This window comes from Schistocerca piceifrons, chromosome 2 (genome assembly GCF_021461385.2).
Source record: "Schistocerca piceifrons isolate TAMUIC-IGC-003096 chromosome 2, iqSchPice1.1, whole genome shotgun sequence".
NCBI lineage: Eukaryota > Metazoa > Arthropoda > Insecta > Orthoptera > Acrididae > Schistocerca > Schistocerca piceifrons.
Genome location: NC_060139.1, coordinates 269,784,906 through 269,809,850, shown reverse-complemented (window position 1 = coordinate 269,809,850; position 24,945 = coordinate 269,784,906). Strand labels below are relative to the sequence as shown.

The 24,945-nt window shown below is 41.5% G+C and overlaps 1 protein-coding gene across 1 annotated transcript in view; it reads right to left on the bottom strand.

Annotated features, from left to right (window-relative positions):
• The window catches only part of LOC124777263, a 30,573-nt gene extending 7,284 nt beyond the window's left edge, over window positions 1-23,289 (bottom strand). Inside the window, exons 1-6 of the mRNA XM_047252593.1 lie at window positions 23,200-23,289; window positions 19,013-19,138; window positions 18,182-18,320; window positions 13,623-13,747; window positions 9,752-9,874; window positions 4,486-4,617 (exon numbers count right to left, since the gene is read on the bottom strand). Of these exons, the coding sequence (XP_047108549.1) occupies window positions 4,486-4,617; window positions 9,752-9,874; window positions 13,623-13,747; window positions 18,182-18,320; window positions 19,013-19,138; window positions 23,200-23,263 (709 nt within the window). The 5' untranslated portion in view covers window positions 23,264-23,289. The remainder of the gene's footprint in view (window positions 1-4,485; window positions 4,618-9,751; window positions 9,875-13,622; window positions 13,748-18,181; window positions 18,321-19,012; window positions 19,139-23,199) is intronic.
• Between the last annotated feature and the right edge of the window lie 1,656 nt (window positions 23,290-24,945).

Genomic DNA, 24,945 nt, shown 5'->3' with positions numbered 1-24,945 from the left:
TATGCCCATTTTCCAGTACACAACTCATTGCAAAAATTGGATGAATGGTTGACGTCATGGGTTTACATATACAATTTTAACTCACAAAAACAACTGAGCACATACAATACCATGGAAGGTAGTTTAAATCAAAGTTATTTCTCCTCTTAAGGGAGTTACTACAAGCAATCTGATGGGCTGGCAGTGGGCTCGCCCATTTTCCATTACTCCCAGAAATGTTCACGAATAATTTCTCAATTCTAGTCCTCTGCTAAAACATGCAGTGTATTGGTACAGATGTGTTGATGACAATCGTTGTTTGTGGAAAATTTCCACTAGGCAACTCCGTAAGTTATTGGAAATTGTGAACATGTAGCGTACGTCAGTATGGAGTTAGGTGTTTCTACCAGTATCTTTCTAGTTGTCAACCTACAGATTAAAAATACTAATCATAAATTTGAAATTCATTGGAAAGATTATTTTATGTACAAATTCATCACAGCTTCCTCTTTACACTCAATACATTACAGACATGTTCAGCTCCAGCACGTGGTACGTCATCTCTTTTCCGTCATCTCTTTTCCACCACATGGTCCCAAGGAGATTATGACCAGGACCTTAACGCAGCAACAAGAATAGTTACAAATATTGAAGTTAAATTCAACATTACTGATAACATTATCGAGAAGAAGCTTAAGAAGCAAGCCACTTCTCAATTTTACCCAGAGTACACCACAGATAGATCGGAAATGGTTCAGTTTACCTTTTATAGTGGAAATTTCCTAGAGGGTAAGTAACTTTTTGCAGTAAAAGAATTTCTCTGTGTTCTTCAGTGTCCTTTAGACTTAAGTGTGCAGGCTTTAGCGGCAGTTGCGATGGATGTTAAAGCAGTGTGCGTCCTGAGACTGATTCATACTCCAGACTTCTTCACTTTTCAGCGTTCTGACATTCTCGTTGGTATAGTCTGTATTCTTCGCAGTTCCTTTTGTGCACCTTGATGTGGACACAATCGAAAGACAGAGTCCATACAGTTATGAGAGGCTATTTTCCAGCGCTTTTTCGAATAACTGGAGTTACTGGGTAAAAGACTTCCGGCTGCTCTTGATAGCCCTTCGTCACTGTTCAAATAATGAAAGCAGATACTGACAGAGAGAAAATTAAAAATATTATTGTTCTTGTTGTTGTGCCGCGTCGCTTGTCTGCTGGCGCTGTTTATCCTCCCCTCTCACCTTGCTAGGCGTTTGGTTCGACGAGAGCCACGAAGGCGAAAGCCTGTAGATGTCTTCTACACTGAGATAAAGGACGTCGTGGGATGCCCTCTAATGTCATGTCGAACCTCATTTTGCCCGGTATAGTGCAGCATCACGAGGTGGTATGGACTCAACAAGATGATTTTATATTACACTTAGTAAAATGAAAGATGATAATGTTAATGTTGCTATCTTATAATGATCATGTTGATGGTACATGGAAATGGTAATGTACATGATGGAGGTGGAACGATGTGTATGATTATATGGGCTTTTGTAGAACTGCAGGTAGCGACTAAAGTTCATTGAAAGGATGGAGAAAATGGGAAGGATTGGCGAGGTGGGGCATTGTGATTGTGGCTGGAAAAAGTGTAAATCTTAAGACGGATTTGATCGTTGCAGTACTAGCAAGAAATGATGAATAGTGCGTGAAAGTGCGTGGAGTATGTGATAAGGATATAGGGGCGTAGAACGGTACCTGTATTGGTGAGTAGTGGATACATCATTGCATACCAGGAATTGATTTCACGATTAAAATATTGAGTCCGAAGATAGTCCTGGAAGAGAAGGTGAGGAAGGAGGATAGTTAGTTTCGGATGCGAGTTGAAAAGGCAGATGTGTAAGATGAGGCGAAGTGCATGTCCCTCCACGATTTAAAGCGATTTGTAGAATTTAGGAGAGACAGATACGCAGACAATGCAGGAATATATTAGGGTGGCGCAGATACAGGTTTTAAGGTGAGGATAATGGTAGTTGGATGTAAATTCCATATAGGACCTGTAAGTAGTTTTAGATCCTTTTTTGATTTCGGGCTTTGTGTTGGAAAATAGGAATATTTTATGTTGGGGCAGATCCAGACTTTATAGTGGAGGTTAATGGTAATAGGATGTAGATTCCAGATAGGACGTGAGGAGCTGTTAGTATTTTTAACTGCTTTTATCGATTTCGGCTTTGTGTTGCATTGCAACGGGATGCACATTCCATGTTAGCTTTCTAGCACAAGTTAGCCCTACATATTTTACTGGTTACTCGAATGGTTGGGTTGGTTGTAGAAAGAGAGGTAGTATATGGATTTGCTCACAGCTTCCATGGATTGTAATAATCGATCAGAAGATTCAAGTGACGTTGGAGGGAGGCATTGGTGAGTTGGAGCATGTTGAGGGGCCTTGTCAGGACATTACAGAATGTGGGTAGGGAAATGGTGTCTAGGAATGTCTAGGGGTGAGCGTGAGGTAAAAGATGAAGGCAGACGACAGAGCCTTGAGAGACGCCTGTAGTTGGTTGAAAAATGGGGCAGAGGGGTTGGTTGATGAACGAAGACTTTCCCAGTCCTACAGTCTGTCATTGCTCCATGTACATTCCGGACATGCACAAGGATCCTGCTGATGGACTATCCACACTATCCGGCGGGCAATGATGTCAGTGGTGGATTGGCACAACTCAGCTGTCCTCAGAGTTCCAGCCCGTCTTGGGGTTACAGCTTACGGGCTGTCCACACTATCCAACGGGCAATGCCGTCAGTCGTGGATTGGCACAACTCTTGGACGTCAGCGTACCCCACCACATTCGTGTAGAGTAACTCGTGGGACTGATAAGTTTCCCACAGTTATCCAATAAACTGAAGAATAGTCATGGATTGTGCTAGCATGTTCTGTTCTTGGCCCCCTTGCTGGTTTTCGGCTTCAACTAATAAGTGACACATTATTGTGCCAGGTATAATTTCCATTTTCTCTTCACACTGTCCTTAATTGGGCGAATTATTTACGCAAACTCCCTGGATCCGAGACTGTGTCGTTAAAAATCAAGGAATATAAATTTAAGTGAAGGCTAGCAGTAGCGATTGACAGCAAAAAAGATAACGCCAGTGGTAGCAACGGAACTACAACCAAACCTAGTCAGAGCAGCAGAACTGTTGAGGTGTTTCAAGCTTCCGATTGGCTTTTGGGATGAGACAACTGAGTAATTTTTTCTGCTGAAAGAATTTAACTCACGGTTAATGTTAAGGCCATGCACGACGAGTGTCAGTACAGTTGTTAACTACCCCAAGACTGCACTACCGTTTCTTCCAAACGTCTTGCTTTCACACTATCAAGACGGTTTTTTTTTCCTAGTCTGCAGTCTTCCTAGTGTTTTGATGCGGCCTTCCACGAATTTCTCTCCGTGCCACCCATTTCATCTCAGAACAGCAATTGCAACTCCGTCTTCAATTATCTGCTGGAAGCATTCAATTCTCTTCTTCCTCTATAGTTTCTACCCTCTACAACTCCCTCTTGTAGGGTGTAAGTCATTCTCTTATGCCTTAACAGATATCTTTTAATCCTGTCCCTTCGTCTATCCAGTGTTCTCCATATATTCCTTACCTCGTCGATTTTGCGGAGCATCTCCTCATTCTTTCTGTCAGTTCACCATTTTTTCAACATTCTTCTGCAGCATCACTTCGCAAAGCCTTCGGTTTTCTTCTGTTCCAGTTTTTCCCAGTCCATGTTTCATTACCAGACAGGGCTGTGCTCCAAACACATATCGCCAGAAATTTCTTTCTCAAATTAAGGCCTATGTTCGGTATTATTAGACTTCTCTTGGCCAGATATGTCCTTTTTGGGTGTTAATCTGGTTTTTATGTCCTCCCTCCCCCATCCATCATAGGTTATTTTACTGCCCAGGTAGCAGACTCTGTGAACTTCGTCTACTTCTTGATCCCAAATTTTTTGTTATGTTTCTCTTTGTTCTCATTTCTGTTACTTCTCATCACTTTCTACTTTCTTCGATTTACTCTCAATCCACATTCTGTATTCATTAGACTTCTCACGCTGTTCGGCAGATACTGCAATTTGTCTTCACTTTCACTGAGGAAAGCAGTATCATCAGCGGTTCTTATCATTCGTATACTTTCACCCTTAATTTCAATCCCATTCTGAACTTTCATTGCCGTCACAGCTTTCTTGATGTATAGACCGGAGAATGGTGACGAAAGCCTTCATCCCTTTTGAATCCTAATTCGCTCTTTGTCTTACAGTGACTATTTTTAGTAAATGCGTTTCTATCTCAGCACCATTATCTTGGTTACAGTAAAATTTTCATATTAAAATAATTACGAAACATTTTCAGCGGTCACTCCCAGGTGGAGACATAATGCCACTTTGGTCACGGACACATATTAGAATGCGCTTCACGTAGACAGGTGTATTAAGTGGCACTTGGAATGTATTGGTTAGTTTTTATTAGAGGTAATTACGATAACCTAAGTAGTAATACTTACGGCAGTGAAATCGGGAAGCACAACAGTTCTCGCCCTCACGGAATACCGGCGCACATCCCCTTAGTTCAGAAGCCCTGTGATCCAGGGAGTACTCACACGTCTGTCTCCTACACCAAGGTCCATCCAAGGTTCCTGCAACAGTAGAGCGTTCGTAAAACTGTTGCAAATTTAATGACGCAGGAAAAAATATTTCAAACTGAAAGATTATTGTTTTCATCTTAGAAATCACACACCCAACCGGTTACAAATAACTGTTTGGTACATCGACCCAGATTCAACACCTCTAATGTTGTCTTCTTGAGGATGAAATTTTGAGAAACCGTAAAAATACATTGCCAGAAAAGATGGGCGGTCAGAATTAAGAGCAGATATGCTAAAGCTAAAAAATAAAATAAAACAATAATGCCAGTCAGATGTTGTTCTTAGCTAGGCATACGTGCTAAAGGCTGGAACCAGTTTTATTTATTTATTTATTTATTTATTTTTGACTTTGAGCATATCTGTTCTTAATCATTGCTTTCTCGCAATGTAATTTTACGGTTTCTCAAAATTTCATTCAGAAGAAGACATCCTTAGAGGTGTCGAAACCTATGTCAACGTACCAAACGTTATTTGCAACCGGTTCGCTGTGTGATTACACTGCTGAAACTACTATACGGTTGCTGAGAAACAGCCATGTTTAAAACTACATGAAAAACTTTTATTTGCAGTACAAGCAAGTTCATATTTATGTCACAACCTTCTGGGATGACTAACTTTCAGTTCACTTAAGACATTCTCAGCTGCTGCAGAGGGGACACTGTATTTTTTGTATTGGCTTAACTGCAGTGAATACTGTGTGTTCACAATAAGAGTATTCGAGGTTCCGTGATGTAGGAATTAGTCATCGATCCTCGAATTTAGCTCTATACTCATATTTTCTGCTGGATTAAGTGTACAAGAAACGTTCAATGGATCGGCTAGCTGCTTCCAAGCACAGGAAACCATATCGTCATTCGCCTCAACTGGTTTGGGGGGGGGGGGGGGGAGGGACAGGATAGCACATGGCAAAATATCGTGACCACTATCTGAAACTCGTCTCCATTAATTTGATTAATATAGCATCTTAATTAATTTTGACTGGAAAACTCTCTTTCAAATTCTGAAGGTGGCAGGTGTAAAATACAGGGAGCGAAAGGCTATTTACAATTTGTACAGAAACAAGATGGCAATTATAAGAGTCGTTGGACATGAAAGGAAAGCAATGGTTGAGAATGGAGTGGCCATGCGGTTCTAGGCGCTTCAGTCTGGAACCGCGCTGCTGCTACGGTCGCAGGTTCGAATCCTGCCTCGGGCATGGATGTGTGTGATGTCCTTAGGTTAGTTAGGTTTAAGTAGTTCTAAGTTCTAGGGGACTGATGACCTCAGATGTTAAGTCCCATAGTGCTCAGAGCCATTTTAGAATGGACACTGCTGTATCCTGTCACCAATGTTATTCAATCTACCTTGTATATAGTGAGCAAGCAGCAAAGGAAACGAAAGAAAAATTTGGAGTACGAATTAAAATCCACAAAAACGAAATAAGAACTTTGAGCTTTGTCGACAACACTGTAATGCTGTCAGAGACAGCAAAGGATCTGTAAGAGCAACTGAACCGAATGGACAGCGTCTTGAAAGGAGGATATAAGATGAACATCAACAAAAGAAAAACGAGGATAATGGAATGTAGTCGAATTAAATCGGGTGATGCTGAGGGAATTAGATTAGGAAATGAGACACTTAATATAGTAAATGAGTTTGCTCTTTTGGGAGCAAAATAACTGATGATGGTCGAAGCAGGGAGGATATAAAAAATAGACTGGCAATGGCAAGAAAAGCGTTTCTGAAGAAGAGAAATTTGTTAACATCTAGTATAGATGTGTCAGAAAGTCATTTATTGTATGGAGTGTAGCCATGTATGGAAGTGAAACATGGACGATAAACAGCGTAGACAAGAAGAGAATAAAACCTTTCGAAATGTGGTTCTACAGAAGAATGCTGAAGATTAGATGGGTAGACCACATAACTAATGAGGAGGTACCGAATAGAATTGGGGGAAAGAGGAATTTGTTACTTAACTTGACTAGAAGAAGAGATCGGTTGGTGGGACACGTTGCGGGGCATCAAGGGATCACCAATTTAGTACTGGAGGGAAGCGTGGAGGGTAAAAGCCGTAGAGGGAGATCAAGAGATGAATACACTAAGTAGATTCAGAAGGATGTAGATTGCTGCAGTTATTCGGAGATGAAGAGGCGTGCACTGGATAGAATAGCGTGGAGAGCTGCATCATACCTGTTTTTGGACTAAAGACAGCAGCAACAACAATAAAAACAGCATCTTAACTACTGTACACTGTCTCCGAAAATCGAGTTCAGTTCTTGAGAATCCCTGTTAATGCTATCAATAAGTTGAGCAAGAGCGCTTCCAAATGTCTACAAAAATCGATACACAATCGGGCTGGAATATGTTCCAATAGACTCTTCAGCACGAACCGAGGTAGAAGGCCATAGCAGCGGTGGGATAATGAACTATCATTTGGGCGCCCAAGTTCCATAAATCACAGAAGACAAATGCCAGGATGCTTTCTTTCAAGAGAATACAGTCGATTTCATTCCCCATACACCATCAATGCGAGCTTGGACTCCATCACTAATGGTGTCAACGTTCGTGCAATGTTTACAACTAACTTCCGTTCTTTCAGCTCTGAAATTTTAACTCATAACATTCTTGAAAATTTAAGATTGTAACACAATAATTTTATTTAAAATTAACGCTAAAAGTACTAATTCTCCACGCATATGAACGAAACATCATATTTTAATCACATTGCTATGCAGTATACCATATTGTGTCTCATAGTGCTGTATAATAGTTACCGTCAAATATTAAAAAAAAAAAGAAACAGAAAAGAAGGCGATAGTCGTAATTTAATAACTGCTGCTTCTTTAACAATTAAATCCATACAATGACATATTTCGTACCTCTAGCTTACTGGCACTCAAAGCAAAGGAGAAAACCCTGAAAACTTTGAGTGAGTTTAAACTTTACAATCACATTCACAAATGATCATATTTCATTACTTTCTAGAAATTGATTGTTTCAGTGCGTAATATTTCTTTCATCGTAATAATATTTTGAGTGAGGTGTCTTAAAAGAGTCAAATTGTTGTATATATATATATATATATATATATATATATATATATATATATATATATATATATATATATACGAGGGCAGTTCAATAAGTAATGCAACACATTTTTTTTCTCGGCCAATTTTGGTTGAAAAAATCGGAAATTTCTTGTGGAATATTTTCAAACATTCCCGCTTCGTCTCGTATAGTTTCATTGACTTCCGACAGGTGGCAGCGCTGTACGGAGCTGTTAAAATGGCGTCTGTAACGGATATGCATTGCAAACAACAGGCAGTGATCGAGTTTCTTTTGGCGGAAAACCAGGGCATCTCAGATATTCATAGGCGCTTGCAGAATGTCTACGGTGATCTGGCAGTGGACAAAAGCACGGTGAGTCGTTGGGCAAAGCGTGTGTCATCATCGCCGCAAGGTCAAGCAAGACTGTCTGATCTCCCGCGTGCGGGCCGGCCGTGCACAGCTGTGACTCCTGCAATGGCGGAGCGTGCGAACACACTCGTTCGAGATGATCGACGGATCACCATCAAACAACTCAGTGCTCAACTTGACATCTCTGTTGGTAGTGCTGTCACAATTGTTCACCAGTTGGGATATTCAAAGGTTTGTTCCCGCTGGGTCCCTCGTTGTCTAACCGAACACCATAAAGAGCAAAGGAGAACCATCTGTGCGGAATTGCTTGCTCGTCATGTGGCTGAAGGTAACAATTTCTTGTCAAAGATTGTTACAGGCGATGAAACATGGGTTCATCACTTCGAACCTGAAACAAAACGGCAATCAATGGAGTGGCGCCACACCCACTCCCCTAACAAGAAAAAGTTTAAAGCCATACCCTCAGCCGGTAAAGTCATGGTTACAGTCTTCTGGGACGCTGAAGGGGTTATTCTGTTCGATGCCCTTCCCCATGGTCAAACGATCAACTCTGAAGTGTATTGTGCTACTCTTCAGAAATTGAAGAAACGACTTCAGCGTGTTCGTAGGCACAAAAATCTGAACGAACTTCTCCTTCTTCATGACAACGCAAGACCTCACACAAGTCTTCGCACCCGAGAGGAGCTCACAAAACTTCAGTGGACTGTTCTTCCTCATGCACCCTACAGCCCCGATCTCGCACCGTCGGATTTCCATATGTTTGGCCCAATGAAGGACGCAATCCGTGGGAGGCACTACGCGGATGATGAAGAAGTTATTGATGCAGTACGACGTTGGCTCCGACATCGACCAGTGGAATGGTACCGTGCAGGCATACAGGCCCTCATTTCAAGGTGGCGTAAGGCCGTAGCATTGAATGGAGATTACGTTGAAAAATAGTGTTGTCTAGCTAAAAGACTGGGGAATAACCTGGTGTATTTCAATGCTGAATAAAACAACCCCTGTTTCAGAAAAAAAATGTGTTGCATTACTTATTGAACTGCCCTCGTATATATATTGCTATCATCCCAGTTTCTCGAAGAATTATTATAAGGTCGTACCATATCAGATGGGAAAATCGGTTTTTAATTCTCATGAGGAGAAAAACCGCATAAAAAGCATAATGAAATCGGCTTTCAATTTTTAGAAACCATTCAAAAGCTAAGATCGCACAAAATATTTTTTATTCTAGACAACCGGTTTCGACGGTCTTAGCTGTCCAACTTCAGAACATTTTTTGTAGTAAAACTTGTTCATTCTCCGCTGAACCTCAACGACAAGATGTCAAGTGGATAAAACTCAGTACATTATAACTATTTGTCATCACTAAAATATTTGTATAATGTAACAACAACAATACGTGTATGTACATACCCTTTTGGACAAGGTGCTACATGCTTTTAAATATTTTAGCGATTACAAAAGTTCATAATGTGCTGAGTTTTGAAACAGGAACTTATGGATACCCTCTATTCGCATATGGAAATAATACTTCTTAATGAGGAGAGTGTGATTACCAGAGAATTGGAAAACAACTTTTTCTAGTATACCTTGAAACAGAATCAACATGTCACATCTACAGTACATAACGTCGTAGCATTTATTTATTGACTGGATGTGTTTAATCAATGTTTATATCGTCGATATGAATTCAGACGATATGTCTGCAGGGGGGTGAGTCACTTACCGTCAAATCCTTTTTGGCAGATGCACAGCTTGCACTCTGATGAAGTTCCATCTATTTTCTGATCTTCGAAGTACGTCTTCCCCTTGTATGAACACTCGGCCGGAGGAATTTCGGTATCATTCACTGCAAAAGATTTGTTATTTTAAGAAAATGATACAACAACGTTTCTCAGTGGAGTAAAACGCTGCTCAGTGTAGTCATATTTTTTGGCTGTGAGCACAGTACAACACCCTTCCTTTACGACACTCCTGCTCGTTTTTGTTATCCACTGCGACAGCAGTGCGTCAAGCGGAGAGATAGTTAAACTGTTGAGTTCGTTATGGTTTTACAGTATTGTAAAATGGTCTCAACGATGGGAACTATTTATAGCAATAAATCACGTCATAACAAGAACAAGGCACCACAACTGTCTGGCTTCTGGATTGATATGGACCTCTAGACGCCACCAGGGGACAGTAAATATATGCAAAACAGACACAAGCATAAAAAATCGCCATTCACGCACCTAGGAAAGAGAGGTGAGGTGGCGTGCATGCCTAAACGACACAACTGTAACATACGGGTATCAGTCGAGAGGCGAGACTAACCCGTGGTTTCGCAAGAGGGGCAGCAGCCTTTTCTGTAGCTGCAGGATGCAACAATCTCAATGTCCGACTGATCTGGCTCTGTACCATTATCCAGTACGGCCGTGCTATGTCGTACTGCGAACGGCGGATAGCAAGGGAATTACATTTGTTGTTTTTCCCGAAGGTATTCAGCTCTAACGTAACGCTTAATGACTGACTCGAATTAGAAAGAAAAGCGTATTTATGGTACAACTGGACTTGAAGAAGCTATAGGTTGACGGGACACGTGCTGACCTGTCAAGGAAATGTTAATTTGGTAATGGACGGAAACGTGTGTGGGGGAGGAGAGATAAAAATTGCAGAAGGAATCCAAATCATGAACATAGTAAGCACCTTAAAATGCATGTAGATTGCGGTAGTTATCCAGAGCGGGTTGCACAGTACAGCGTGGAGAGTTGCATCATACCAGTATTCGGCTGAAGACCATAGTAGGAAGAAAAAAAATCATCACGATAAGAGAAATCATGGCTGGCACAGAAAAATTTAAGGGCTCGTTTTCCCCGCGCGCCGTTCAAGAGTGGATCTGTAGAGACAGCTTGAATGTGGTTCATTGAAGCCTCCGCCAGACACTTACTTGTGAATAGCAGAGTAATCACATAGATGTAGACGAATACTAAGGAAAGAAGAACTGTAACTGGTTGACGAGTCAGGAACCCTGATCTTCGGAAATCTATTTTCTTCAAAACAAATAATTCTGTATCATGTTTATTTTACGTACCAATACGAAATCTTCCTTTACGCCGTTACTTAACTTCAGTGTCTTTACGTTCAATTTAGTTCCTAGCAACATAACAACTATACTATCGATTACAAAGCTGTTTTTACGACAATATGTATCATAATTTATGGTACATTATTCTTGTCTAAAATAAGTTTTAATATTAAACAGGAAACGTTTCCTAATGTTTTGCAAAATTATGTTTATTTGGTCACGAGGCTGCTTCCGCCCTCTGAGGGCACCTCTCCGTGACATGTGAATGCCGCAAACGCAAGTAAAATAACGTGCACTACACAAAGTTATTATTTATACAAAAGATAAAAAATGATAGGTAGTGTGTTTAGATAGGAAAACGTTAAGTAAAGTTTTTTGTATGGAGAGTCATTTATAACAAACTCATGAAAAGCGGAGTTGAATTTATAACATTTAAGCTGAGGCCGTGAGCCCGCTCGTGACCTTACGAATATAACTTTGTATTGTATTAGAAAGTGTTACCTAATTAATATTATCAGCATCTTCTGTCAAGCTCCGGCGGAAAATACTGTTAATGTTAAAATAATTTTTTCTATGGTATGTTCTGTGTAATGGCTGTGCCGCAAACTTCTCCTCGCTTGCATACACAGAATTAAATTTCTTACCTTTCTCTTTCTCAGGTTGGGCCCACTTCACGGATATTTGTTTAATGCGGTTCAGATTACGGCACATAAAGTTTCTTGTTCTTACAGGCTAATTTCACTGTTCTCTCTGTGTTAACAGGCGGCCCTTTACTGCGACAGATTGAGAAAATGTCTGCGATACACTGCAAATTTGTCCCGCTCCATTCTCAACTGCTTCTTCCCTTTCGTGTATTTCGATTTGCAGCTACAACCTTGTTTCTGTACGAGCTGTAGATAACCATTCGCTCTCTATATTTCATCCCTTCCACTTTCACGTATTGCAGGAGTGTACTGAATTCAACACACTCAAAAGATTTCTGTCAGCCCTTAAATACTGTAACTTATGTTTGCCTTTCTTTAACGACCTTTCTAGGATAAGTAGTAGGGTAAGTATTTCTCCAGAACACAAGATGATTTTCCCCGAGGTCGGCTTACACGAGTTTCTTCCACTATTTTGTAAATAATTCGTGTCAGTATGTCCCAATCATGACTAATGAAACAAATTGTCCGGTAACATTCACACCTGTCAGCACCTTCTTTCTTTGCAATTATAATTATTAAATTCTTCTCGAACAGGCATGGTATTACACCTATTTAACAAATTTTGCACACGGTGGGACGTCTTCTGTCATATCTGGCTCTTGCAACGACTTCAGTGATACTGAGTGGATTTCATCCACTCACGGGCTTTGTTACCAAAAAATGGTTCAAATGGCTCTGAGCGCTATGGGACTTAACATCTATGGTCATCAGTCCCTTAGAACTTACAACTACTTAAACCTAACTAACCTAAGGACATCACACAACACGCTTTGTTACCATTTACTTCATTCAGTGGCCTATTGAGTTCCCCTCACTTTTGTTTTGTAAGATTGTCTTGAAGTCCAATTGTCTTCCGTAGCTCCTCTACATATTGCTTCCACCTTTCAGCTTTTCCTTCTTTGCTTAGTACTGGGTTGCCACCTAAGCTCTTGACATACGGGAGCTTCCCTTTAATCCAAACGCAATTTCAATTTTGCTATTGGATTTACGTACCTTTTTCTCCTAGTTCTTCTACAGCCTTGCGTCTCTCCCCAAACCATTTCTGCTTACGCCTTTTTCCTCTGTCACCCCTTTTGCATGCTTTAATTGGCGTATTTTCACATTTTCTCCTTTTGTCAGTGAACTCATCGTCTCTTAAGTTATTGAAGGACATCCATTGGACCTTGATTTTTTTGCGTAATTTATCCTCTACTGACTTCTCCATTTCTCAGAGTTACTCATTCGACGTATATCAAGTTATTTACCTCCGTTTCAGTCAGGCATTCTCTAACGCTCCCTCTGGAACTCTAAACAACCTCTGCCGCTTTCAATCTATCCAGGTCTCATCTCCTTAATTTCCAACATTTCTCCAATTTCTCTAGTTTTAATCTATATTTTATAACTAGTAAATTATGTTCAGAGTCGACATCTGTCAATGGCTGTCTTACCATTATATAATCAAGATGAATGTTTTTCACTGTCGTCCAACACTTATACAACTTGGGAAACTTATTTTTCACACAGCAACTGCAATAGCAGAAACACAGTAGACGTCAACATGAATAATGTCTGTTTACGCATCAACCCCTATGCTTAGATACTGTGCTACAAGTACGTAAGATAGGATTTTCCTAAAACCCTTCCTAGGAGACAATAGAGGTGATGGTTGATAGCTCCAGGAACTTATCTGGATTGGTCTAGCATCATTTATGCATTTTTTGTCAATCCTACATTCTTATTCTAAATAAAACGTCTTACAAACAGCAATATATGTTGATTTGTAGGACATTTTATTTAATCCATAAAGAATTTAATGAGTGTAATGAATTTATTTAACTTTTGTTACTCACCACAGCGCACTCCAGTGGGGCAGCACCCATCTAGATTATCTGTCTGGTAGCACTCTGCCTCTCGGCCTAGAGGAACGACGAGTAATGCACAGTCATATCCATAACAGTTGAAGGCTGATTCTCCCCTGTGGTGAAAATGACATATTTTTTTTACACAGTTTTGACTGGCTTCTTTGCATGTAGTGTTTTTACAGGAACAGGCTTGGTATTTATCCATGAATTTATATAGATACATTCTGTTCTTAGAGGCGAAAAGGATCAGAATCAAAACTAATGAAGCCCTAAGTCTTCTTAATGTACCTGTCTGATACATGATATTTAAACATTTTGTCATTTCGTATCCTTTCCAAATTTAGAAGCTTATTTTTAGGTACAATAAAATATATTTTCTTCCCTTCTCAAGTGTTAGCGAATACATTTGAACGATCGCATTATAGAACTTTTAAATATAAATATCTTCCTATAATTCTGTCGTTGTATTTGCGAATCAAATTATAGGTCATAACAGTACTACATATCCCTTTTGCTTTGCCAATTCTGCGGCTTTTACGAGGAACGGTCACTATTTGGTGCTAGCTGAGAAAGCGAGAAGATAACCATCAAGTAAAACTATCATTCCGAGATTCGCCACTAGGTGGGAATCACTGTATATTTTTCTAATCGAATGCAAGGAGTGTCAATTGAAACAGTTAAAGAATCTGTACCCGTAGGACAATAATACTGTATTAAACTCTAACAGACTAATACTGTTTTTGAATGCGAAAGCTGTTGTTACTTGTAATAACTGAAAGTACTTCTGAATAAAGTAGAAGTTCTTCAACTGAATGAGTTATGAGGCTCAGAAAAGCGTCTGTTACTTCCTTTGTGTTAGAGCAAATAGCCGTTATTGCGTGGTGACGAATTTACATTCACCGAGTATAGGCTACATTAGTACCAAAACTAATCGGTTGAGTTTGTACGAGTATGAAGCAAAGCCTTATTTAATGATGTCAAGTTGACAAGACTCATGCACCGTTCATAACTGCAGGGAACAAAAATTTCAGAAAATTTCCCTTTTAAAATTCTGAAAGGTTTTGGAAATTAAGGCGTTTTGAGCATAATTCGCTGGGCTCATACAGCTTAAAGAACAGTCTCACAAAACCGTCACAGATCAAAAACAGTTTACACTGATTAATGAAAGAAATACTGTATTTGGGAACTTTATTAAAATATCGTCTTATGACATTTCTCGTTTGCGAACTTTCCACCAACTTCGCACTTCACAACTTTCCTGAACACCACAATCTGTCAAGTATTCTGCCCTCAGTCTACCCCATCTCAAGCACTCCAATTTTCAGCACTGGAAAGTTACGGTAACATCCCACCTCTATGACTAATGTCTCCACCTCGTTTAATCATCATTTTGATGAACCTCCATCTCATTAAGACTCAAGCACTTCCGCGTCAGCATTTTTTGTCTTTTTCTTTTTAAGTCATCGGTGTTCTGACTGATTTGATAGGGCACAACACTTGCAACATACTTCCTCAATTATTTGCTGCATATTCCGATCTCTGCTTTCCTCTGCAAATTGTACCTTATACAGATCGCTATAGTACCATGGAAGTTATTCTATGATGTCTTAACAAATGTCCTGCCCTTCTGCCCCTTCTTCCTGGCAGGTTTCCTTCCCCTCCCGAATCTCCGAAGATCCTCTTTATTCCTTAGGTGATCATTCCACCTAATTTTCAACATTCTTCTGTAGCACCAAATCTCAAATGCTTCGATTATCTTCCTTCTTCTCACTGTCCTTGTTACATTACCATACAATGCTCTCGTCCAAACGCACACACTCCGAAATTATTTCACAAAATTAAGTCCTATGTTTGATGCTAGTAGCCTTCTCATGGCCAGATATGCTCTTTTTTGCAGACAAAGCCTGAATTTTATATCCTCCTTGTTCCGTCTGTCATGGGTTACCTTGCTAGCTAGCTAGGAGAATACCGAAACTTCATCTACTTACTGATGTTAAGTTTCCCGTTGTTCTCGATTCTGCTACTTATCATTACTTTCGCCTTTCTTCTGTTTACTCTCAATTCATATTCTTTACTCACTACCTGTACATTCCACTCAGAAGGTCCCGTAATTCATCTTCATTTCCACTGAGGGTAGCAATATCATCGGGTAATCTTATTATTGATATCCTTTGACACTGAACATTAATTCCATTCTTGAAACTTTCTTTTGTTTCCATCATTGCTTCTTCGAGGTAACAGACTGAACAGTAAGAGTGAAGGACCTCACTCCTTTCTTACACCGTTTTTAATCCGAGCACTCCGTTCTTGATCTTCCCGTTTTATTGTGAGCTCATATCTCTTGTACATATTATACACTGAAGAGCCAAGGAAACTGGTACACCTGCCTAACACTGTGCAGGGCCCCCGCGATCGCGCATAAGTGCCGCAACACGACGTGACATGGATTCGACTAATGTCTGAACTCTTCGTTGATTCATTATGGATCGTGGGACGACGGCTGGCATGAACTTCTTGATGCAATACGGCTGTTGGTAAATTATTGCATCAAGAATGTCTGGAGTAGTGTTGGAGAGAACTGACACCATGAATCCTGCAGGGCTGTCCATAAATCAGTGAGAGCATGGCGGAGGGGAGGGGGCGGTTGGATATCTCTTTTGAACGGCACGTTGCAAGGCATCCAGATCATGCTTAACAATGTTCATATCTTGGAAGCTTGATGGCCAGCGGAAGTGTTTAAACCCAGAAGAGTGTTCCTGGAGCCAATCTGTAGCAATTCTGGACGTATAGGGTGTCGCATTGTCCTGCTGGAATCATCCAAGTCCATCAGAAAGCACAATTGACATGAATGGATGCAGGGTGATCAGACAGAATGCTTACGTACTCGTCACCTGTGAGAGTCGTATCTAAACTTATCAGGGATCCCATACCACTCCAACTGCACACGCCCCACACCATCAAAGAGTCTCCACCAGTTTGTGTAGTTCCCTGCTGACATGCAGGGTCAATGGATTCATGAGGTTGTCTCTATACCCGCACACGTCCATCCGCTCGATACAATTTGAAATGAGACTCATCCGACCAGGCAACATGTTTCCAGTCATCAAATGTCCAATGTCGGTGTTAACGTGCCCAGGCCAGACTAAATCTTTGTGTCGTGCAGTCATCAAGGGTACACGAGTGGGCCTCCGGCTCCGCATGTCCATATCGATGATGGTTTGTTGAATGATTAGCACGTTGACACTTGTAGATGGCCCAGCATTGATATCTGCAGCACTTTGTGGAAGGGTTGCACTTCTGTCACACTGAGCGATTCTCTTCAGTCGCCGTTTGTCCCATTCTTACAGGAGCTTTTTCTGGCCACAGCGACGTCGGAGATTTGTTTTTTTACCGGACTGCTGACATTTACGTAACACTCGTGAAATGGTCGTACGGGAATATCCCCACTTGAACGCTACCTCGTAGATGCTCTGCCTCATTGACATTAGTCTAGTCCATGTCACTTCGCGTTGCGGCACTTCTGTGCTCTCGCGGGGGCCCTACGCGATATAAGGCTGGTATAGCACTTTCTTTGGCTCTTTGTGCGATTAAAGGCGCTGCAGTCTGGAACCGCAAGACCGCTACGGTCGCAGGTTCGAATCCTGCCTCGGGCATGGATGTTTGTGATGTCCTTAGGTTAGTTACGTTTAACTAGTTCTAAGTTCTAGGGGACTAATGACCTCAGCAGTTGAGTCCCATAGTGCTCAGAGCCATTTCAACCATTTGGCTCTTTAGTTAATGATGTAGTTGTGATGACAGCAAATGGTAGGGGTCCAATATCCGAGCGACGTAACTGAGGATGGGCGTAAAACTCCTGCAGGGCCTTGTTCCCACAGGAACAGTTCACCGACAACTAACAGAGAAAGATGTAGGACCAGGACCCACTGCTGGAAATTACGCTGTGGGGAGCACATCTGCCACTTCTAATACCTGGTGTATACATTCACCCAAGTATGTTTTTTTTCTGCAGAAGCTTGTATAAATGTGCTATACTTGTCAGCCTTTTAAGACTGAAATGTTTCAGAGTGTTGTGATAATTACGCACTGCGTCAACTATGAGACAAATACTGAATATTTTCACACACATTACACTCTAGTTTTTAATTCATCTCATATTTTAGAAACCTAATTTCAAACGTTTTCGGCTAATAAGTTGACTGTACATATCTGTTGGTTAACTTGGTTAGCTGTGTTTCGCGATGCCGAAATTATTGTAAAACATATAGTTTTATTTACGTACAAATGACAACTGTGAGTATTCTTGAAAGAATTGTTACAAACGCCCGAACAGGAGTGAACTGACATGATTTGATACTATGAAATAATGCATTGACAATGGCTAGGCACTAGCCGAAATCTAGATTTGACAAAAAAGGACGACTGGTTGCTGTGCTCTGTCATGTGTAAACCATAAGACAGTTGCTGGTTGCACCCACGCTCCTAATGTAAGGTAACCTGATGTAATTATAGGTTATACAGATTCAGAGCAGATAGGACACTTCACTTACCCATTCGTTCCGTCCGTATCGCTATTGCATTCACAACTCGGTATGCACTTGAAGTCTAGTTCTTCCCCTGTTTCTACGCCAGGTTCGTAAGTTTTCCCTTTGTAATAGCACTTTGTCTTGTCCAACGACAGAAGTGTACCTAGAAAAATAATTTTTTTAAGTATTACATGTGGCATACACTACATGACCTTTCCTGAACACAGTAACATTTTTTAAACAGAAACGTCTTCTGTATTTGAGATTTGATTACGATTTGTTGTCACAAATATAATAAATAGAAACGAAAAATCACTGCACCGAATGGTGGTTCAGTTGTAGGAAGCCCAAGTGGGGAACGTTTCGAGGAAGTGCGCTGATTATTGGAAGCGGCAAGGAGGACAATTATTTATTTGAGCATATTGTGTGAACATACCGGTTGACGAACACACCTACGATGTTTCAGCGTCCTACGATGTATATCAGTCGATACTCTAGTGTTCTGAAGCCCGTCAATTTAATTATAGCCAAACGTTGGCTTTGGCCGTCAAACGACAGTAAATTTTGCCGAATACCGAAGCGCAGCTCGGTGTACTTTTGCTGTCTGTCAGTGAAAAAGGTGGTATCACCCCATCATTACGCTCAGATTGTAAGAGATCAAAAAATACATTTTCATTGGGGTTGTGGATGCGGAATGAAAGTGGTTGTTGTGGCACTGAAGGCACCCAGCTGTAGACTAGAAAACAATTTGTTCCCATTGTGAAAGGTATGACATGTTTCTAGTTTATACTTTCTAGTTTATTCTCAAGGTACGCATTATGGATCGAAGTCATAACTTCCAGATAGGATACTTACTGCAGTCGAAGCGGCTGGGGCAGCATTCTCTGGAGCTGTCACTTGGAACGCAGCCCAGCTCCTCGTAGTACCGTATGGCTCTGAAGTTGGGGCAGTCCTCTACTCTACATCTTGTGGCCCTGGCATCTGTAACAAACAAATGTGTATATTAATTAGGACCAGTGGCTGCTTTCTCACAGAATTCCTAAGAGGCAGACAAAATGTAGGTAGGGTAATAGTAAACGAAACAGAGCATAGCAATGTAAGACTGCTAGAAATTATTGCATGGTTGGTTGCTTGTTTGGGGGAAGAGACCAAACAGCGAGGTTATCGGTCTCGTAGGATTAGGGAAGGATGGGGAAGGAAGTCGGCCGTGCCCTTTCAAAGGAACCATCCCGGCATTTGCCTGGAGCGATTTAGGGAAATCACGGAAAACCTAAATCAGGATGGCCGGACGCGGGATTGAACCGTCGTCCTTCCGAATGCGAGTCCAGTTTGCTAACCACTAATGATTCCTTGCATATTGCTCTTATAACTGTTCCCGAACCCTATTCATCATGACGACTTACCTTTAAATATTCTTCAGTGATTTGCGTTTCGTATAGTTATTAAATTAGAAATCAGTGATAGCGGCTTTTTTCGGCTCAAAATTCAAAAAATCTCACAACGTACATACTCTACGAAATCTTGGAACGGTGTTTGTTTGATAGTATAGGACCCAGAGAGTGAGAACGGCAAATGCTGCATACAGCAGCAGTCGTAAAAACGCTAAAGCAAGCGGCCAACACAGTCATGGAAATTTTTGCTACTCGAGTGAATGTGTTTTGTAGATTTACGTCAATAACGCTAGTAGTAACAGGCGGAACTTGCACAAAACGCCACCCATCGTTTGATGATGTTGTCTGTCACACTGTTTATCCAAACATTAACGGAAGCCAACTGTTCATGCATAAAGTAACAGTACAGTTTGTTACAAAGCCACTGACACATTTCTCTTTTTCTCAGCATTTGTTAATATTGTTTCAGCCTCGTAATAGGCGATTGTAAGCATAAGTAGCCTCAAATGGTATAAGAAAAAGGAAGAAATCGGTTGTTGATACAATACAGTTCTCCCATAATTTCAGAATAATTCTGGTTAGAATAAAACACCAATGAGAAAATTCCTACTGAACTTTCAAAGTGTGGTTAAAAGAGTTTAGTCTTCTTCTCTAGACACGTGTAGAAACAAGGTGGTGATTTGCAATACATTTTCGCTCGCTTTAAAAATGTAACTTCTTCATCGAGAGAGACGGCGCGTTGTTCTAAGGATTGGACCCACATTCGAAATCCCTCACTAATCATTTTAGACAAGTTCCACATGATCTTATACGAACGCTAGCATAGTTCCTTCAACCTGGACGCAGTTTATTCTTTCCCTCGTTCTCGTGTGTTGATTTCGTCCCTAATGATCACGATATTGACGAGGCGTGTACGTCTAAGACTACCGGATGCGCTCCCACACTACCGCATACTGATATTGTTGTAAAACACTCGTCTTCGTTTTTCGTGGTTGTTTCATATGTCTGTGATTGAGAAACACACGCCCACTACAGCGATAGTATTGAGAGACTGTTTCCATCTCATTCGTGTTTATTGCTGACACAGATTCTCTATAATGGTAATGGCTGTTGAGTTTTTGTTAATTTATTTCCAGCATAAATATCACCATAATTACAAGTCAACAGGTGGAAATTACTCGCCCATTGCACTACCTGACAGTTCATGGTTTACCTTATTTTTTTCTGGCGTGATTCCCGCTTTGTTCGCAAGGTCCACACGCTCCGATGACCATCCGCCATTTCCCCTTCCGGTTACGTGACGTTCATGTGACAATTATATGAGCTTCTCGTATATCACCAGAAATGATATGTAGGCCTTCTGTGCGCGGGTCACACATAGTTTTTGGTCACTAGTTCTTCTGTCGTAACTGCTTTGTTTCTTACACTGAACGTAAAGGAGTTTTAATGAAATATGTGGTCAAGTAGGAGTTGCCTGATGGTTAAGAGGTAAAATATTTGGTTCTAAGGATTGCAGTAATTTATTATACAGGAAGGCTAAAGTTTATTTCCTGCATTCCCTCTTCTCTATCTTGCCTACTCTGCTGGTAGGCCTCGTCAACTGGCCCTATCAATCTGCTCCAGTATGCCAAAAACACTTCCATCCTTGCCATCCCCTCGTCGTACTAACTACAGCAACATCATTTCCTTACTTCAGCGACCAAATATCTCTTTTAGTTTCCTGTTCACCTGACTACCATAATCATACCTTCGCTCCTCCCTTTTCCAGCTCGCACCTTCCGATCCAACACTTGGAAGCCCTGCATCATGTCCCCGATACTGCTCCGTTTCATGCGTTGATTCGAGTTACTCATTCCGTTTTTCTTCATGAAATATGGACGACTGACGCAGCCGTCTTGCTCGGGTGCTGCGTGCTGTGTTATTATAGTGCAATCAACAGCCTGATTGAACATCGGAAAGTACGCCACTAATCAACGACGCCGAGGAAACCTGAGAAATCCATTCTGTCCCTGCCTTCTCTCACTTCGTTCCCAGATTCATTCGCGCTCCTCTTCATCCCACCTGTCCTATCCACCCCATACTTACTGGGAACTGACCTCCATGGTCTCTCCAAAAGCAGCAAGGCGGAAGTCACACCATCGTCCTTTACAGTTTTATAGTTCTACTACTTCTTCTTTTATCGAGTAGGCCGTTCACCTATTCTGGCCACAAAAAAGCTACTTGCGATCATTTCCTTTGGCAATGCTGCGTCTCTACTGCATTTCCGTTTATAAGATAAATATTCTTTGTATATCCTTCCTTCTTAGCTCTGTTTTGTTGTGAGGCTCGTCGTTTTATAAGTTCATTGATTCTGTTTTAAATACACTCAGATCAGTCCACACATCGTCATTATTAAATACATCTAATCTCGAGAAGTGTTTCGCGGATATCAGGAATCCCTGTGTTAAGGAAAAGCTGAGCTATGCCTGAGCAGTACAGGCAAACTGGTATAGCCACAGCTACCACTTCGTAAAATATCACTCGTTTGCTCATAGTTAATGAACTGTTCCCGGATATAATGCTGTGGTAGAATGGATTTCACTTTAAAACCGGACGTTTTGTCCCCATCTGCGGAGGAAATTTTCAAGATGGATCGTAGCTTTGTTGAATGTCCGGTTCACACCCTGGCTCGCTACTGGCAGTGTTCCAGTAGGAATCTACCATGGCGCCACCGTTCTCAGACTGGTCGCAGTACTACAATGGGAAGGAAGGAAGGAAGCCGGTGTAGCCACGGAGGTGTAACAAGAGGAGCTGTCACGTTGTCACAAACGTGAAACCAACGTCCGCCAAGTTATTAGAGCCAAACACTAGCTTCTGGTTGAAGCGTTTTAATGAAAAATGCGAGCTTGAATAATTGACATGTGTACTAGTCGGTCTACTTGAAGTCGCTTCCTGGTTATTCGAAACGTGTATCATAAAGATGATTACATTAACGAGGCAAGGTGCGTCGTTTTCTTGGGTAAATGGCTCTGAGCACTATGGGACTTAACATCTGTGGTCATCAGTCCCCTAGAACTTAGAACTACTTAAACCTAACTAACCTAAGGACATCACACACATCCATGCCCGAGGCAGGATTCGAACCTGCGACCGTAGCAGTCGCGCGGTTCCGGACTGAGCGCCTAGTACCGCGAGACCACCGCGGCCGGCTTTTCTTGGATAAAATATACCTTTAAGGTCAAGTAAATATCTGAAAAAGCCTTCCTGACTCAGCGTTATTCACGAAAGCACTGTAATATCTGCTATTTAAAATAACTGTTGGGTGCACATGACAGAAATGAAGAACAAGTAACAAGGCTAATCATTTGTGTGCTAATGTTTAGGGCACACTAACATGAAAGAACTGTACAGTGCCACCTCTCCTTAACATATCTCCATGACATACAGTGGAACCTTGATTTCTAATGCATGCAAACCTCAGCATTCGGCTTGTACTCTCGCCGTTTCGAATCACTGCTTCTCACTGTACCCAGGTTTACAGATAGCTTTGTCAAGTAATAAATTGGCTCACCTCACGCTATCGTTCGCTACATCCTATAAAACAACTTTCAGTGGCATAAAGTCATGATACCCTTGTGCGGTAGCCCGTCCTCTACATGAAATTCGACTCACCGGCTGCAGCTGTGAAGACCGCCAGCAGCAGCACGGAGATGACAGAAACACAGCGAGCGTCCATATCAGCGTCTCCAAACTTGAGGTGGGCGTCAGATGCCGTTCGTGCTATATATACAGGCAGGGAAGAGAGACGGGAGCTGAACACACCTACGTCATCAGCAATAGACGTCACTGTAGGAGTCTGGGAGGGGTGGTGGAGGTGGGGAGGGGGAGGGCAGGAGTCAAGGTCGGCTGTTCCGCTTCCTCGCCTCCTACTCCTCTTGCGGGCTGACGCTCCCGAGCCATGTAATTAAACTTGTTGAGTTCAATCTGCATGTCCGGGAACTACTGACTATAATCTGACGAAAGTGTTTCGAATGCAATGGCGACAAAGTACTTTGTCTTTCTACTAATATTTCTTCGAATCGGGAGTCAAGATAGGCGATATTGCCACACCAACTATGTCGATTTCGTTTTCATCGTCGACATCTAAACACCATTGGCGGGTAATAATCGTTTCCAATTTTCACACCAATGTTATCTGACATACAAATACGTATACTATCATATTTATTAATCAACTAGCTACGCGATCACTGTTTCGCTCGCGTAGACTGTGTGGACCGCAGAGACTTATTTATTTATTTATTCGAATTTTTATATTATTCACAAATTGCAACACCTTCTAAGCTTTTCAAGCTAATCAAGCGATATAAGCATGGTTTCTTCCGAATGTACTTCTGACCAAATAGCGATTCTGCTTGCTGGAGTCCATAGTTCTACATCTACATCTACATTGATACTCCGCAAGCCACCCAACGGTGTGTGGCGGAGGGCACTTTACGTGCCACTGTCATTACCTCCCTTTCCTGTTCCAGTCGCGTATGGTTCGCGGGAAGAACGACTGTCTGAAAGCCTCCGTGCGCGCTCTAATCTCTCTAATTTTACATTCGTGATCTCCTCGGGAGGTATAAGTAGGGAGAAGCAATATATTCGATACCTCATCCAGAAACGCACCCTCTCGAAACCTGGCAAGCAAGCTACACCGCGATGCAGAGCGTCTCTCTTGCAGAGTCTGCCACTTGAGTTTATTAAACATCTCCGTAACGCTATCACGGTTACCAAATAACCCTGTGACGAAACGCGCCGCTCTTCTTTGGATCTTCTCTATCTCCTCCGTCAATCCGATCTGGTACGGATCCCACACTGATGAGCAATACTCAAGTATAGGTCGAACGAGTGTTTTGTAAGCCACCTCCTTTGTTGATGGACTACATTTTCTAAGCACTCTCCCAATGAATCTCAACCTGGTACCCGCCTTACCAACAATTAATTTTATATGATCATTCCACTTCAAATCGTTCCGCACGCCTACTCCCAGATATTTTACAGAAGTAACTGCTACCAGTGTTTGTTCCGCTATCATATAATCATACAATAAAGGATCCTTCTTTCTATGTATTCGCAATACATTACATTTGTCTATGTTAAGGGTCAGTTGCCACTCCCTGCACCAAGTGCCTATCCGCTGCAGATCTTCCTGCATTTCGCTACAATTTTCTAATGCTGCAACTTCTCTGTATATTAGAGCATCATCCGCGAAAAGCCGCATGGAACTTCCGACACTATCTACTAGGTCATTTATATATATTGTGAAAAGCAATGGTCCCATAACACTCCCCTGTGGCACGCCAGAGGTTACTTTAACGTCTGTAGACGTCTCTCCATTGATAACAACATGCTGTGTTCTGTTTGCTAAAAACT